Genomic DNA, 14564 nt, shown 5'->3' with positions numbered 1-14564 from the left:
CCTCTGAAGGAAGTTTCCTTTTCTCGCCTGTCACAGAAGGTGGCGTTTCTCGTTGCGATCACATCGCTTCGGCGAGTGTCTGAGCTGGCAGCTCTGTCATCCAAGGCTCCCTTCCTGGTGTTTCACCAGGACAAGGTAGTGCTGCGCCCCATTCCGGAGTTTCTCCCTAAGGTCGTATCCTCGTTTCATCTTAATCAGGATATCTCCTTACCGTCCTTTTGCACTCATCCGGTTCACCGGTATGAGAATGATTTACGTTTGCTAGATCTGGTGAGAGCACTCAGAATCTACATTTCCCGCACGGCGACCATACGCCGTTCCGATGCACTTTTTTTGTCCTTGTCGCTGGTACGCGCAAGAGGTTGCAGGCTTCTAAAGCCACCCTGGCTCGATGGATCAAAGAACCAATTCTGGAAGCCTACCGTTCTGCAGGGCTTCCGGTTCTTTCAGGGCTGAAAGCCCATTCAACCAGAGCCGTGGGTGTGTCCTGGGCACTACGACACCAGGCTTCGGCTCAACAGGTGTGCCAGGCAGCTACCTGGTTGAGTCTGCACACTTTCACCAAACATTCTCAGGTGCATACCTATGCTTCGGCGGATGCCAGCTTAGGTAGAAGAGTCCTGCAGGCGGCAGTGATTTCCCCGTAGGGGAGGGCTGTTTTGCAGCTCTAACATGAGGTATTTCTTTACCCACCCAGGGACAGCTTTTGGACGTCCCAATCGTCTGGGTCTCCCAATAGAGCGCTGAAGAAGAAGGGAATTTTGTTACTTACCGTAAATTCCTTTTCTTCTAGCTCTTATTGGGAGACCCAGCACCCGCCCTGTTGTCCTTCGGGATTTTTTTGTTGTTTGCGGGTACACATGTTGTTCATGTTGAACGGTTTTTCAGTTCTCCGATGTTACTCGGAGTTAATTTGTTTAAACCAGTTATTGGCTTTCCTCCTTCTTGCTTTGGCACTAAAACTGGAGAACCCGTGACACCACGGGGGGGTATAGCCAGAAGGGGAGGGGCCTTACACTTTTTAGTGTAGTGCTTTGTGTGGCCTCCGGAGGGCAGTAGCTATACCCCAATCGTCTGGGTCTCCCAATAAGAGCTAGAAGAAAAGGAATTTACGGTAAGTAACAAAATTCCCTTCTTACTCTTGATCTGTGTACGACCCTCCTTCTCCTCCTCTCTATCTAACCCTCAGAACAGGATGAGAAAGAGTAAAGAGAGCATCAGAACCAAGAGCAGGATTTGCTAAAGGACTTAAATCCTCTGCAATAGCAAAATGGAAGAAACCTTTTCAGATGGGCACTTTAGAAAGTGAACTGTTCATTTAAGAAGCAAGTGAACAATATAAAAATAAAATTGTACAAAGGAGTCCAGAGCCTCTAAAGCATTGATGTTGAAAGCCCATTGACCCCTATAAAACACGGGATCTGCTGCTGACAACATGCATGCTGGTGGGGGGGGGGCACAGAATAATTGTATTAATGAGCGTTCTGCCGCCATACAGTTCTGTATACCCAGGTAAAAGGGGCTATCAGGCTGCGTTCCCATGATGAGCTTTTGATGTTGCACATTTTTTGCACCTATTATGTATATTCGGTTACTTGCACTTTTTTACATGTGTTTTTATCTCGTTTCTGACAATACGTTGTTGTCTTGTTGGTGTGACATGATTTAAATCAAGGGTGGGGATCCTCCAGCTCCGCGGGTTTGACTTTCTGCGGCCCTGTGACACATTTCCGTGGAGCACAGTGCTCGGGCGGCCGTCGCGCTTTTGCTGGCTGCCAGCCCTTATATCCTACTGCATGATACGAGTGCGCGCACGCTCTCTGCGTGCGCACTCACGCTGGCCTGTGCTAGGGCTTACCTTGTGGGCGAGGTAAGTAGTGTGGGATGCGCTCAGCGCCGCACTCCATTCACAGAAGAAAAGGAGCAGCAGTTTTACCAGCCTCTTTGCTGTACATGCCTCCCGGACCTGTGGTGTGTGACTCCTCCTCGCCCAGTGCTGTCCGTGCTGCCGCCCAGTGCTGTCCGTGCTGCCGCCCAGTGCTGTCCGTGCTGCCGCCCAGTGCTGTCCGTGCTGCCGCCCAGTGCTGTCCGTGCTGCCGCCCAGTGCTGTCCGTGCTGCCGCCCAGTGCTGTTTGTGCTGCCGCCCAGTGCTGTCTGTGCTGCCGCCCAGTGCTGTCTGTGCTGCCGCCCAGTGCTGTCTGTGCTGCCGCCCAGTGCTGTCTGTGCTGCCGCCCAGTGCTGTCTGTGCTGCCGCCCAGTGCTGTCTGTGCTGCCGCCCAGTGCTGTCTGTGCTGCCGCCCAGTGCTGTCTGTGCTGCCGCCCAGTGCTGTCTGTGCTGCCGCCCAGTGCTGTCTGTGCTGCCGCCCAGTGCTGTCTGTGCTGCCGCCCAGTGCTGTCTGTGCTGCCGCCCAGTGCTGTCTGTGCTGCCGCCCAGTGCTGTCTGTGCTGCCGCCCAGTGCTGTCTGTGCTGCCGCCCAGTGCTGTCCGTGCTGCCGCCCAGTGCTGTCCGTGCTGCCGCCCAGTGCTGCCCGTGCTGCCGCCCAGTGCTGCCCGTGCTGCCGCCCAGTGCTGCCCGTGCTGCCGCCCAGTGCTGCCCGTGCTGCCGCCCAGTGCTGCCCGTGCTGCCGCCCAGTGCTGCCCGTGCTGCCGCCCAGTGCTGTCCGTGCTGCCGCCCAGTGCTGTCCGTGCTGCCGCCCAGTGCTGTCCGTGCTGCCGCCCAGTGCTGTCCGTGCTGCCGCCCAGTGCTGTCCGTGCTGCCGCCCAGTGCTGTCCGTGCTGCCGCCCAGTGCTGTCCGTGCTGCCGCCCAGTGCTGTCCGTGCTGCCGCCCAGTGCTGTCCGTGCTGCCGCCCAGTGCTGTCCGTGCTGCCGCCCAGTGCTGTCCGTGCTGCCGCCCAGTGCTGTCCGTGCTGCCGCCCAGTGCTGTCCGTGCTGCCGCCCAGTGCTGTCCGTGCTGCCGCCCAGTGCTGTCCGTGCTGCCGCCCAGTGCTGTCCGTGCTGCCGCCCAGTGCTGTCCGTGCTGCCGCCCAGTGCTGTCCGTGCTGCCGCCCAGTGCTGTCCGTGCTGCCGCCCAGTGCTGTCCGTGCTGCCGCCCAGTGCTGTCCGTGCTGCCGCCCAGTGCTGTCCGTGCTGCCGCCCAGTGCTGTCCGTGCTGCCGCCCAGTGCTGTCCGTGCTGCCGCCCAGTGCTGTCCGTGCTGCCGCCCAGTGCTGTCCGTGCTGCCGCCCAGTGCTGTCCGTGCTGCCGCCCAGTGCTGTCCGTGCTGCCGCCCAGTGCTGTCCGTGCTGCCGCCCAGTGCTGTCCGTGCTGCCGCCCAGTGCTGTCCGTGCTGCCGCCCAGTGCTGTCCGTGCTGCCGCCCAGTGCTGTCCGTGCTGCCGCCCAGTGCTGTCCGTGCTGCCGCCCAGTGCTGTCCGTGCTGCCGCCCAGTGCTGTCCGTGCTGCCGCCCAGTGCTGTCCGTGCTGCCGCCCAGTGCTGTCCGTGCTGCCGCCCAGTGCTGTTTGTGCTGCCGCCCAGTGCTGTCTGTGCTGCCGCCCAGTGCTGTCTGTGCTGCCGCCCAGTGCTGTCTGTGCTGCCGCCCAGTGCTGTCCGTGCTGCCGCCCAGTGCTGTCCGTGCTGCCGCCCAGTGCTGTCCGTGCTGCCGCCCAGTGCTGTTCGTGCTGCCGCCCAGTGCTGTTCGTGCTGCCGCCCAGTGCTGTTCGTGCTGCCGCCCAGTGCTGTGCGTGCTGCCGCCCAGTGCTGTGCGTGCTGCCGCCCAGTGCTGTCTGTGCTGCCGCCCAGTGCTGTCTGTGCTGCCGCCCAGTGCTGTCTGTGCTGCCGCCCAGTGCTGTCTGTGCTGCCGCCCAGTGCTGTCTGTGCTGCCGCCCAGTGCTGTCTGTGCTGCCGCCCAGTGCTGTCTGTGCTGCCGCCCAGTGCTGTCTGTGCTGCCGCCCAGTGCTGTCTGTGCTGCCGCCCAGTGCTGTCTGTGCTGCCGCCCAGTGCTGTCTGTGCTGCCGCCCAGTGCTGTCTGTGCTGCCGCCCAGTGCTGTCTGTGCTGCCGCCCAGTGCTGTCTGTGCTGCCGCCCAGTGCTGTCTGTGCTGCCGCCCAGTGCTGTCTGTGCTGCTGCCCGTGCTGCCGCCCAGTGCTGCCCGTGCTGCCGCCCAGTGCTGCCCGTGCTGCCGCCCAGTGCTGTCCGTGCTGCCACCCTCTCCCGACCAAGACAAACCTGGAAAAGCAGTTGTAAGATGCAGTATAATCAATATCACCAAACATCACAGCCGCACCGAAGAGAAGCCGCTCCGGCCACCACAATAGGGGTGAGTTAATTGTTTGACCAAATATATTAGGGTAGTTTTCAAGTTGATGATTTTGTGCGGCCCCCGAAGGTTGGTAGAAGATTCCAAATGGCCCCCGGCAGTAAAAAGGTTCCCCACTGCTGTAAATAAAGCTGCTTTTTATATACTTCTTGGTATTCGGCTTTGACAAAACTTGATATTCTTGTGTGCAGGCTATATGCGTTTTTTATGTGTTTCCACAGCGGAAATGCACTAAAATTGCATGCTCGGTTTTTCCTAATCTACTGCAATAATATGAGAATAATCTGCTCATAATACTCAGCGTATCTGCCAGAGACATGACATGTTGGGGATTTGAAACACGACCGCAGGTCAGATGACACTGGGTGACAGGAAAGTCACAGGGGCAGGAGACTTCTATACATCCATCCCTTTGCTGGAGCTGTAAGACGCTGCATTATTGACACAGCAGCAAAAACTCATTGTGGGAACGTAACCTAGAAGAGCGCTGGTCAGTTTGTATATAGGTGATCAACACTTCTCTATGGGCAGAAAGCGTCCTGTGTAAATGCTTCTTTAAAGGGGCAGTCCGGTACCTAAAATCTCCCTTTTAAATATACATTTTTGCACCCTAACCACTTTTGTTGTTGTTTTTATTGCACAATACCCTACAATTCTGCCTATCCAGCTAATCACTAAATGTTTTAATTCACTTCCTGTGACTAGAGATGAGTGGACCCGAACTTTAAAGTTCCTTGCTCGTACCGAACACCAAACACAGACTTTACAAGCATATCAGTGTTCGGGTGCTTTACGTATGCAAAGCTCTTGTGCGAGCATCGCTGTGCTCGGGTACGCTCGGTGCTCGGCCCAGTGTGAGCCGCTTGCAGTGGTTGATCGGCTTGCACTGGGGGTAGCAACAGCATGATCAGATGTAGAAAAATAAAAAAAAAATGAAAAAACCCTGCTTTCCCTTCCCCAGAAGTGATCTGTTCGTGGCTGGCTGCTTGTGAATGGAGACCCGAACTGCCCAATCGGTGACTTCCATTGGGGTTCAGGTCAAGTCCAGGTCCCAAACCGAACTTTATCTGAAGTCTGTTTGCACCCGCTGAACCGAACTTCCTTGGGTCCGCTCATCTCTGTGATGTTTCATTTGAGGAGTTACTATGTCACAGGCTGCACTCCCTTCCCCACAGCGCCTAAGACCCATTTTTGAACAGGCCGTCATCAGAAGGCGATGCTGTAGTTTCATTACCACCCTCTAAAGAATTTCTGGATATATGGTGAGGAAAACTGTGGGAGAGGAGAACTCAGCTTCTGTCCCTGCCACCGCAGTTGTCGTCAGAGGGTGCAGATAGTAGTGGGAGTGATATAAGCAGCGTTCCCTGATGACTATTTGTTTGAGGCGGTGATGGAAGAAGCTGTGAGGCGGCGGCGGTATAAGAAGCTCTGAGGAGGCGGTGGAAGAAGCTCTGAGGCGGCGGTGGAAGAAGCTGTGAGGCGGCGGTGGAAGAAGCTGTGAGGCGGCGGTGGAAGAAGCTGTGAGGCGGCGGTGGAAGAAGCTGTGAGGCGGCGGTGGAAGAAGCTGTGAGGCGGCGGTGGAAGAAGCTGTGAGGCGGCGGTGGAAGAAGCTGTGAGGCGGCGGTGGAAGAAGCTGTGAGGCGGCGGTGGAAGAAGCTGTGAGGCGGCGGTGGAAGAAGCTGTGAGGCGGCGGTGGAAGAAGCTGTGAGGCGGCGGTGGAAGAAGCTGTGAGGCGGCGGTGGAAGAAGCTGTGAGGCGGCGGTGGAAGACGCTGTGAGGCGGCGGTGGAAGACGCTGTGAGGCGGCGGTGGAAGACGCTGTGAGGCGGCGGTGGAAGACGCTGTGAGGCGGCGGTGGAAGACGCTGTGAGGCGGCGGTGGAAGACGCTGTGAGGCGGCGGTGGAAGACGCTGTGAGGCGGCGGTGGAAGACGCTGTGAGGCGGCGGTGGAAGACGCTGTGAGGCGGCGGTGGAAGACGCTGTGAGGCGGCGGTGGAAGACGCTGTGAGGCGGCGGTGGAAGACGCTGTGAGGCGGCGGTGGAAGACGCTGTGAGGCGGCGGTGGAAGACGCTGTGAGGCGGCGGTGGAAGACGCTGTGAGGCGGCGGTGGTGTTACTGAAACTGCTTCTATCTTTGCTCAGAGTCTTGCTGCATGATTGGTTCCAAATATGTAAACCACCAAAATGCTTTGGCTTTTCAGAGAATAAGGCTATGTGCGCACGTTGCGTATTTGCATGCAGTAACGCTGCGATCTGCACCGCAGCATACCGTAACTGCATGCATCCTGCGTCCCCAGCATAATCTATGAAGATTATGCAGGAGACGTGCGCACGTGGCGTATTGGAGCACAGCGCTTCGGCTGCTGCCCGAAGCGCGCGTTCTAAGAAATGACATGTCACTTCCTCCGTGTGCTCTGCATGCAGCCCCCGCCCTGTGTATGGGAGGGGCTGCACTCAGAGCGCATGGAATCGGCTTTTTTTTTTTCCATTACGGACTCTTTCTGCAGCGATTTGAAGCGCACGTGTGCTGTTCAAATCGCTGCAGAAATTTCTGCAGGGACAAACGCTACGTGCGCACATAGCCTAAGAATGGTGCAAGAAGAAGCCAGACGAGTGCTGCACTGGACTAGTCCCATCTATTCCTATGCTCCCCTGGCGGGCTTGTCAAACAATTTTCTTTGTGGACACGTGGCATTGTTTTGGAGATATTGGATTCATGCTGACTATGGTTTGCGTAGCCTTGACTGTGACACGTTCTCTTTATGTATATCACTGTTGTGCTGCTCGCTTTGACCTTTATAGCAGCATTCGCATTTGTCACTATTAGGCAACTTTCACACATCCGTTTTTTTGCTCTGCGGCACAATACGGTGCTCTGCAGAAAAACCGCAACTGTTTTTTTGACGCCGGTTGCGGTTTTTTTTTGCATAGACTTACATTAGTGCCGTATTGTGCCGCAGGGGCTTGCGTTCGGTCCGGTTTTTGCCGCATGCGGCAGATTTAGCCGTTGCCGCGGCCGGATCGAACGTTCCCTGCAACGTTTTTTGCTCCGGCAAAGAAAACCGCATCGCGCCGCATCCGGCTGCTGCGGCGCATTTTTCAATGCATACCTATGAAGGCCGGATGCGGCGCGATGCGGAAAAAAACGTATCCGGTCGCCGCATGTGTTTTTTTTCCACTGCGCATGCTCAGTAGCGTGCCGCAACCGGAAAAAAAACGGACGGGCCGCATGTAAAAACTTGTGCAAAGGATGCGGTGTTTTCGCCGCATCCGTTGCATAGTTTTCACAGCCGGATTGAGCCGCAGTGCTCAAACCGGATGTGTGAAAGTAGCCTTAGGCTACATGCGCACGCTGCTTTTTTTTTCCTGCTTTTTTGGCTGCAGTTTTGTTGTCAGAACTTTCTGACATTTGACTTCCCAACAAAGTCTATGAGAAGTCAGATTTGTCATGCGCACGTTGCAGTTTTTGTCAGCGTTTTATTTGTCAAAGGTTTGTGACAAATAAAATGCAGCATGTTCATTCTTCTTGTGTTTTTGTCAACATTTGTCACAAAAACGCAGCAAAAACGCAGGGTGTGAAAAACTCACCAAAAACGCACCTAAAATGACATGCGTTTTTTGTGACATTTCCAGACTCTCTCTGACAAGGTGCAGTTTTGGCTGCAGTTTGTGAACACGAAAAAGAAACAGCGTGCGCATGTAGCCTTAGTATGTGTGGCTATTTCATGCCATTCTTCTTCCAGGCCTGTCCGTATCTTTTTCCCTAATGGATTTTCTGGTGTTATAATCTGATTTTTTTTTTTCTCATGCAGCAAGAGATGTATTTCAGATGCTAAAGAAACCAAATTATAAGAAGCTGGAACTTCAAGTATATGCTACATTTTTTGAAATCTACAGTGGTAAAGTAAGTGTGTAGTGACATAAATTGGGCTTCGGATGTAAAGATACTTTGATTGGCTTCTTATATATTCAGATTGCAAATGTTTTGCTTAATGGCAACATCACTGGTAATATGCGGCTATTCCAAGCACATTAGATGGTCCCATTTCTTGTGGATTTTATCAATTACTGTTCTGAATACTTCCATGTGCACAAGTAAATAAGGACATGAAAACCATTTTTCCAATACCCTCTCACATTATACTTATGGAATAGTGTTCACACTTTATAATGGGTGTGCTAGTATTTCTTTAAATGCATGAAAGGGAATCTGACAGGATTTTGCTATGTAATCTAAGAGCATCATATTGTAGAGGCTGAAGCCCTGATTCCAGCGATGTCACTTATCAGGTTGTGTGTTGATGTTTCAACAATATAAATGTTTTATCAGCAAGAGATTATCACGCCATAACAAGACTCTGTGTCTCGTGTCATCTCATCATGCTGCTCTATGTAACCCCGCCCCCCACCACTGATTGGCTGCTTTCTGTCAATATACACAGTGTACGCAGAAAGCAACCAATCAGTGGTAGGGGGCGGGGTTATACACAGCTCAGTATTTCAAGTTCTGCAGCACAGAATACAAGGATTTCTTCGGCGCTCCATTGGGAGACCCAGACGATTGTTTTCTGACGATTGGGTGTATAGCACTGCCTCCGGAGGCCACACAAAGCATTACACTAAAAAGTGTAAGGCCCCTCCCCTTCTGGCTATACACCCCCAGTGGGATCACTGGCTCACCAGTTTTCTGCTTTGTGCGAAGGAGGTCAGACATCCACGCATAGCTCCACTGTTTTTAGTCAGCAGCAGCTGCTGACTATGTCGGATGGAAGAAAAGTGGGCCCATATGGGGCCCCCAGCATGCTCCCTTCTCACCCCACTTTTGTCGGGTGTTTGTTAAGGTTGAGGTACCCATTGCGGGTACGGAGGCTGGAGCCCACATGCTGCTTTCCTTCCCCATCCCCCCTCAGGGCTCTGGGCGAAGTGGGATCTTACAGGTCTCCAGGCACTGAGACCGGGCTCCATCCACAGACCCAGAGAACCTGCTGGATATGGAGCTGAGTATCGTCAGGGACAGGCCCTGCTACATTAAGGTACTCTGTGTCCCCGGGTAAGCGCGCACACACACACCAGCATTGCTGGGAGTGTTAGTGCGCCGGGGGTAACAGCGCGGTGCGCTCGTGCTATTATTCACTGCAGCTTAGCTGAGTGAATTTATGTATTGGGAACTGCCGCGCCGGCCGCTGCTGGGTGTTTTTTACATTGTGGCGCGGCTGGGACTTGTGGTGCGCCGGGGACTTACGCGCTGGCCGTGCACATGGACGGCCGCGCTTATTACTCGAGTCCCCGGCTTTGCGGCCTAGTTTTCGTTTCGTTCCCGCCTCCAGCCCTGCCAGTCAGGGGAGAGGCGGGACGCTGTACAGACAGTCAGCGCCGAGGGCTGGAGTCTGCTTTGCATTCTCCAGCCCCCTTCACTGGACACAGTGGGACGCCAGTTTCCCGCTCTTGGCTGGGGCACGCCCACGGCCCGCCCCTCGTCACACGAGCTGGAGAAGGACGCCGGCAGCCATTCCTGCACGCAGTCCGAGCTGGGGAACGGAGACATGCTCTGGGCAACCAACACAGGGCTCTGGCGACCACACACCCGCGTTATAGGCGGGCGGTAAGCAGCACCTGAAGTGCTGACCCCACTAAATACCGAAGTGTCCATTTGTATTTTATGCTTGTATGCACAGCAGGAGAAATCCTTTTTCAATACACTGCACTGTAGGTCGCTATCTTTGGCTATATGCCCTCCTAGATGGCGAGATAACAGCAGCAAAAAGCAAGGGTGCTAAGGCACAGGTTTTCTAGGCTGCTTGTATTGCATGTGCTGAAGTGTTCATTTGTACTTATGCTTGTATGCTATACATTGCACTGTACGGTCGCTACTCTGGGCTATATTCTCCTAGATGGCTGGACAACAGCAGAAAAAAGCAAGGGTGCCAAGGCACAGGTTTTCTATGCTGCTTGTATTGCATGTGCTGAAGTGTTTATGCTTGTATGCCATACTTTGCATAGATGGCTTGAATACAGCAGCAAAAAAGCAACAAGGCTTCCTATGCTGTTTTTTCCTGCATGTGATACTGTTCCACCGGCATGACCCCCATTGTGTGCAAGCTCCCCTGTAGCACTTGGTCAGCCGGGGTCTCTACCCTGTCCAGGGACAGGGACGGAGTTGCAGTTTCGGCTGATAGATTGTCATGGGATAGAGACTTTGCAGTCCAGACAGGCCATGGGCAATCTTGATTAATGCTCCCTGACCACCCTCATTTGGAACGTAATCAGTGCTCCGGGGGGGTCCCAGGCATTCCAGGGTGAAGGCTCTGACACGGACGGCAGTCCCAGACAGCCTAAGCTAGCTCGCTGGGTGCGGCACTCGGCTTCATCACTGGTCAAGGTCCCAGCAAGGACTCTCTGTATGATGAGGCAGACGTAGCTGATCAGGGCTTTGGTCCTGACACCGCTCTCAATCCGGATACACCGGATGGTGACGCCATAGTGAATGATCTTATAGCGTCCATCAATGGAATGTTGGATATTTCTCCCTCAGCTCCCCCATTGGAGGAGTCAGCTTCACAGCAGGAGAAATCCTTTTTCAGTACTCATGCGTATATTGCGTATTTTTCTGGCCACGCTGACTTCAGAGAAGCAGTTCAGAAACACCACGCTTACCAGATAAGCGTTTTCTCCAAACGTTTTAAGGATACACGTTATCCCTTTCCCCTGACGTGGTAAAGCACTAGACCCAGGGTCCAAAGGTGGATCCCCCAATCTCCAGGCTTGCGGCTAGATCCATAGTTGCAGTGGAGATGGGACTTCACTTAAAGATGCCATTGACAGACAGATGGACCTCTGGTTGAAATCTGTCTGTGAAGCTATCAGTGTGTCGGTTGCTCCGGCATTCGCAGCCGTATGGGCACTCTATCCTATTTCAGCTGGGCTTGCGCAGCTGGTCTTGAGCACATGTACATCTGTGCCGCAGGTAGTGTCCTTAACCTCGCAATGTCTGCATTGCGACTTACCCTAGTAATGCTGTCCTGGAGGGACAGTCGAGGTTGGTCCTTCCCAGGCTCGGGCAGGTCCCAATTGTCCTCGTCCAAAAGGACTCAAAAGGCTCAGAGGGGCTCAGTTTCCGGCCGGGCTCAATCACGCCCAAGGAAGGCAGCAGGAGGAACCGCTACCAAGGCGGTCTCCTCATGACTTTCAGCTCTCTCTCTCCGCATCCGCGGTTGGTGGCAGAATCTCCCGCTTGGCGACATTTAGCTGCCACAGGTCACAGACCGGTGGGTGAGAGACATTTTGTCTCACGTGTACAGGATAGAGCTCTGTTCTCGTCCTCCGACTCGATTCTTCAGAACCCCCCCCCCTCCCCCCACCGAGCCGATGCTCTTCTGCAGGCAGAAGAAGTGGTAATCCCTGTTCCTCTTCAGGAACAAGACACGGTTTTTTCCTCCAATCTGATTGGGGTGCCAAAAAAGGGGTGGCTCTTTCCGTTCCGTTCTGGACCTAAAACTGCTCACCAAGCACGTGAAGGCCAGGCGGTTCCGGATGTAACCTCCGCTCCGTCATTGCCTCAATGTCGCAAGGAGCTTTCCTAGCATCAATAGACATCAGGATGCTTATCTCCACGTGCCGATTGCTCCAGAGCACCAGCGTTTGCTACGTTTTCGTTATTGAAGACGAGCATCTTCAGTGCGTAGCCCTGCCCTTCGGTCTGGCGACAGACCTACGGGTTTTCACCAAGTTCAGGGCAGCAGTGGGAGCAGTCCTGCACTCTCAGGGTCACTCTGTGATCCTTACTGGGACGATCCACTTGTCAAGGCACCCTCTCAAGAGGCATGCCGACACAGCCTGAACGTGGCGCTGGAGACTCTCCAGAGTTTCGGGTGGATCATCAACTTTTCAAGGTTACATCGGGCACCGACCCAATCGCTGACATATCTGGGCATGGAGTTTCACACTCCCTCAGCGATAGTGAAGCTTTCCGCTGGACAAGCAGCGTTCACTACAGACGGGGGTGCAGTCTCTCCTTCAAGGCCAGTCACACCCCTTAAGACGCCTCATGCAGAGGCAGTCACTTTCGCGCAGTTTCATCTGCGTCCACTTCAATGGGACATGCTTTGCCAATGGGTTGGGGAGTCGACGTCCCTAGACAGGAACGTTTCCCTTCTCAGACGGTCAAGGACTCTCTTCAGAGGAGTCCATCCTTCAGATCAATGTTCTGGAAATCTGGGAAGTGTATCTTGCCCTGCAAGCCTTCCAGCAGTGGCTGGAAGGAAAACAGATCCGAATTCAGTCGGACAATTCCACAGCGGTGGCAGACATCGCCCACCAAGGCGGAACACGCATCGCCAAGCCTACCAGGCAATCCGGCGGATTCTGATGTGGGTGGGGGACAGAGCATCCACCATATCCGCAGTTCACATCCCGGGAGTAGGAAATTGGGAAGCAGACTTCCTCAGTCGCCTGGGTATGGACGCAGGGGAATGGCCTCTGCACCCAGAATGGTGTCAGGAAATCTGTAGCCGCTGGGGGATGCCGGACGTCGACCTAATGGCGTCTCGGCACAACAACAAGGTCCCGATTTTCATGGCGCGGTCTCACGAGCAAAGTGCTCTGGCGGCAGGCGCCCTAGTTCAGGATTGGTCGCAGCTCCAGCTACCCTATGTGTTCTACCTCTGGCACTGTTGCCCAGAGTGCTACGCAAGCTCAGCTCCGCTTGCCGCCGCGCCATCCTCGTCGTCCCAGACTGGCCGAGGAGGTCGTGGTTCCCGGATCTGTGGCATCTCACGGTCGGCCAACCGTGGGCACTCTCAGACCGGCCAGACTTACTGTCCCAAGGGCCGTTTTTTCCACTGAATTCTACGGCCCTGATCCTGACTGTGTGGCCATCGAGTCCGAGATCCTAGCGTCTTCAGGATTATCTCAAGACGTCATTGCCACCATGAGACGGGCTAGGAAGCCGGCGTCTGCCAAGATCTACCACAAAACGTGGAAGATATTCTTATCTTAGCGCTCTGCTCAGGGAGTGTCTCCCTGGACATTTGCATTGCCTACTTTTCCTTCCTTCCTGCAATTTGGTTTGGGAAAAGGTTTGTCGCTCGGCTCTCTTAACGGACGAGTCCCAGCGCTGTCTGTATTCTTTCAGAAGCGCATAGTACGACTTCCTCAGGTACGCACGTTCCTGCAGGGGGTTGGTCACATTGTCCCTCCGTACAAGAGGCCGTTAGACCCATGGGATCTGCACAGGGTACTACTTGCTCTCCAGGAGCCGCCCTTTGAGCCTCTGAGGGATGTTTTTTCACTTTCTCGACTGTCACAGAAAGTGGCCTTTTTTGGTAACGGTCACGTCTCTTCAGAGAGTGTCCGAGCTAGCAGCGCGGTCATCCAAAGCCCCTTTCCTGGTTTTTCACCAAGACAAGGTAGTGCTGCGCCTGATTCCGGGTTTTCTCCCTAAGGTGGTATCCCCCTTTCATCTCAGTCAGGATATCTCCTTACCTTCCTTTTGTCCTCATCCAGTTCATCGATATGAATTGGATTTGCATTTGTTGGATCTGATGAGAGCGCTCAGAATCTACTTTTCCCGCACGGCGCCCCTGCGCCGCTCGGATGCACTCTTTATACTTGTCGCTGGTCAGCGCAAAGGGTCGCAGGCTTCCAAAGCCACCCTGGCTTGATGGATCAAGGAACCAATTCTTGAACCCTACCGTTCTGCTGGGCTTCCGGTTCCATCAGGGCTGAAGGCCCATTCTACCAGAGCCGTGGGTGCGTCCTGGGCATTACGACACCAGGCTACGGCTCAACAGGTGTGCCAGGCAGCTACCTGGTCGAGTCTGCACACTTTCACCAAACATTATCAGGTGCATACCTATGCTTCGGCGGACGCCAGCCTAGGTAGAAGAGTCCTGCAGGCGGCAGTTGCCTCCTCGTAGGGGAGGGCTGTCTTTGCAGCTCTAACATGAGGTATTTCTTTACCCACCCAGGGACAGCTTTTGGACGTCCCAATCGTCTGGGTCTCCCAATGGAGCGCCGAAGAAGAAGGGAATTTTGTTACTTACCGTAAATTCCTTTTCTTCTAGCTCCTATTGGGAGACCCAGCACCCGCCCTGTTGTCCTTCGGGATTTTTGGTGGTTTTTCGGGTACACATGTTGTTCATGTTGAATGGTTTTCAGTTCTCCGATGTTACTTCGGAGTGAATTTGTTTAAACCAGTTATTGGCTTTCCTCCTTCTTGCTTTTGCACTAAAACTGGTGAGCCAGTGATCCCACTGGGGGTGTATAGCCAGAAGGG

General features: G+C 54.4%; 1 protein-coding gene across 4 annotated transcripts in view; it reads left to right on the top strand.

The window, feature by feature from the left end:
- KIF2A (kinesin family member 2A) overlaps positions 1-14564 on the top strand; it is a 186389-nt gene that overhangs the window by 98220 nt on the left and 73605 nt on the right. For all 4 annotated transcript variants that reach the window (XM_075326312.1, XM_075326303.1, XM_075326328.1 and 1 more), the window contains exon 12: positions 8104-8195. In XM_075326312.1, the coding sequence (XP_075182427.1) occupies positions 8104-8195 (92 nt within the window). The remainder of the gene's footprint in view (positions 1-8103; positions 8196-14564) is intronic.

The sequence above is a fragment of the Anomaloglossus baeobatrachus genome, chromosome 1 (assembly GCF_048569485.1).
Source record: "Anomaloglossus baeobatrachus isolate aAnoBae1 chromosome 1, aAnoBae1.hap1, whole genome shotgun sequence".
NCBI lineage: Eukaryota > Metazoa > Chordata > Amphibia > Anura > Aromobatidae > Anomaloglossus > Anomaloglossus baeobatrachus.
This window is presented reverse-complemented; position numbering and strand designations above follow the sequence as displayed.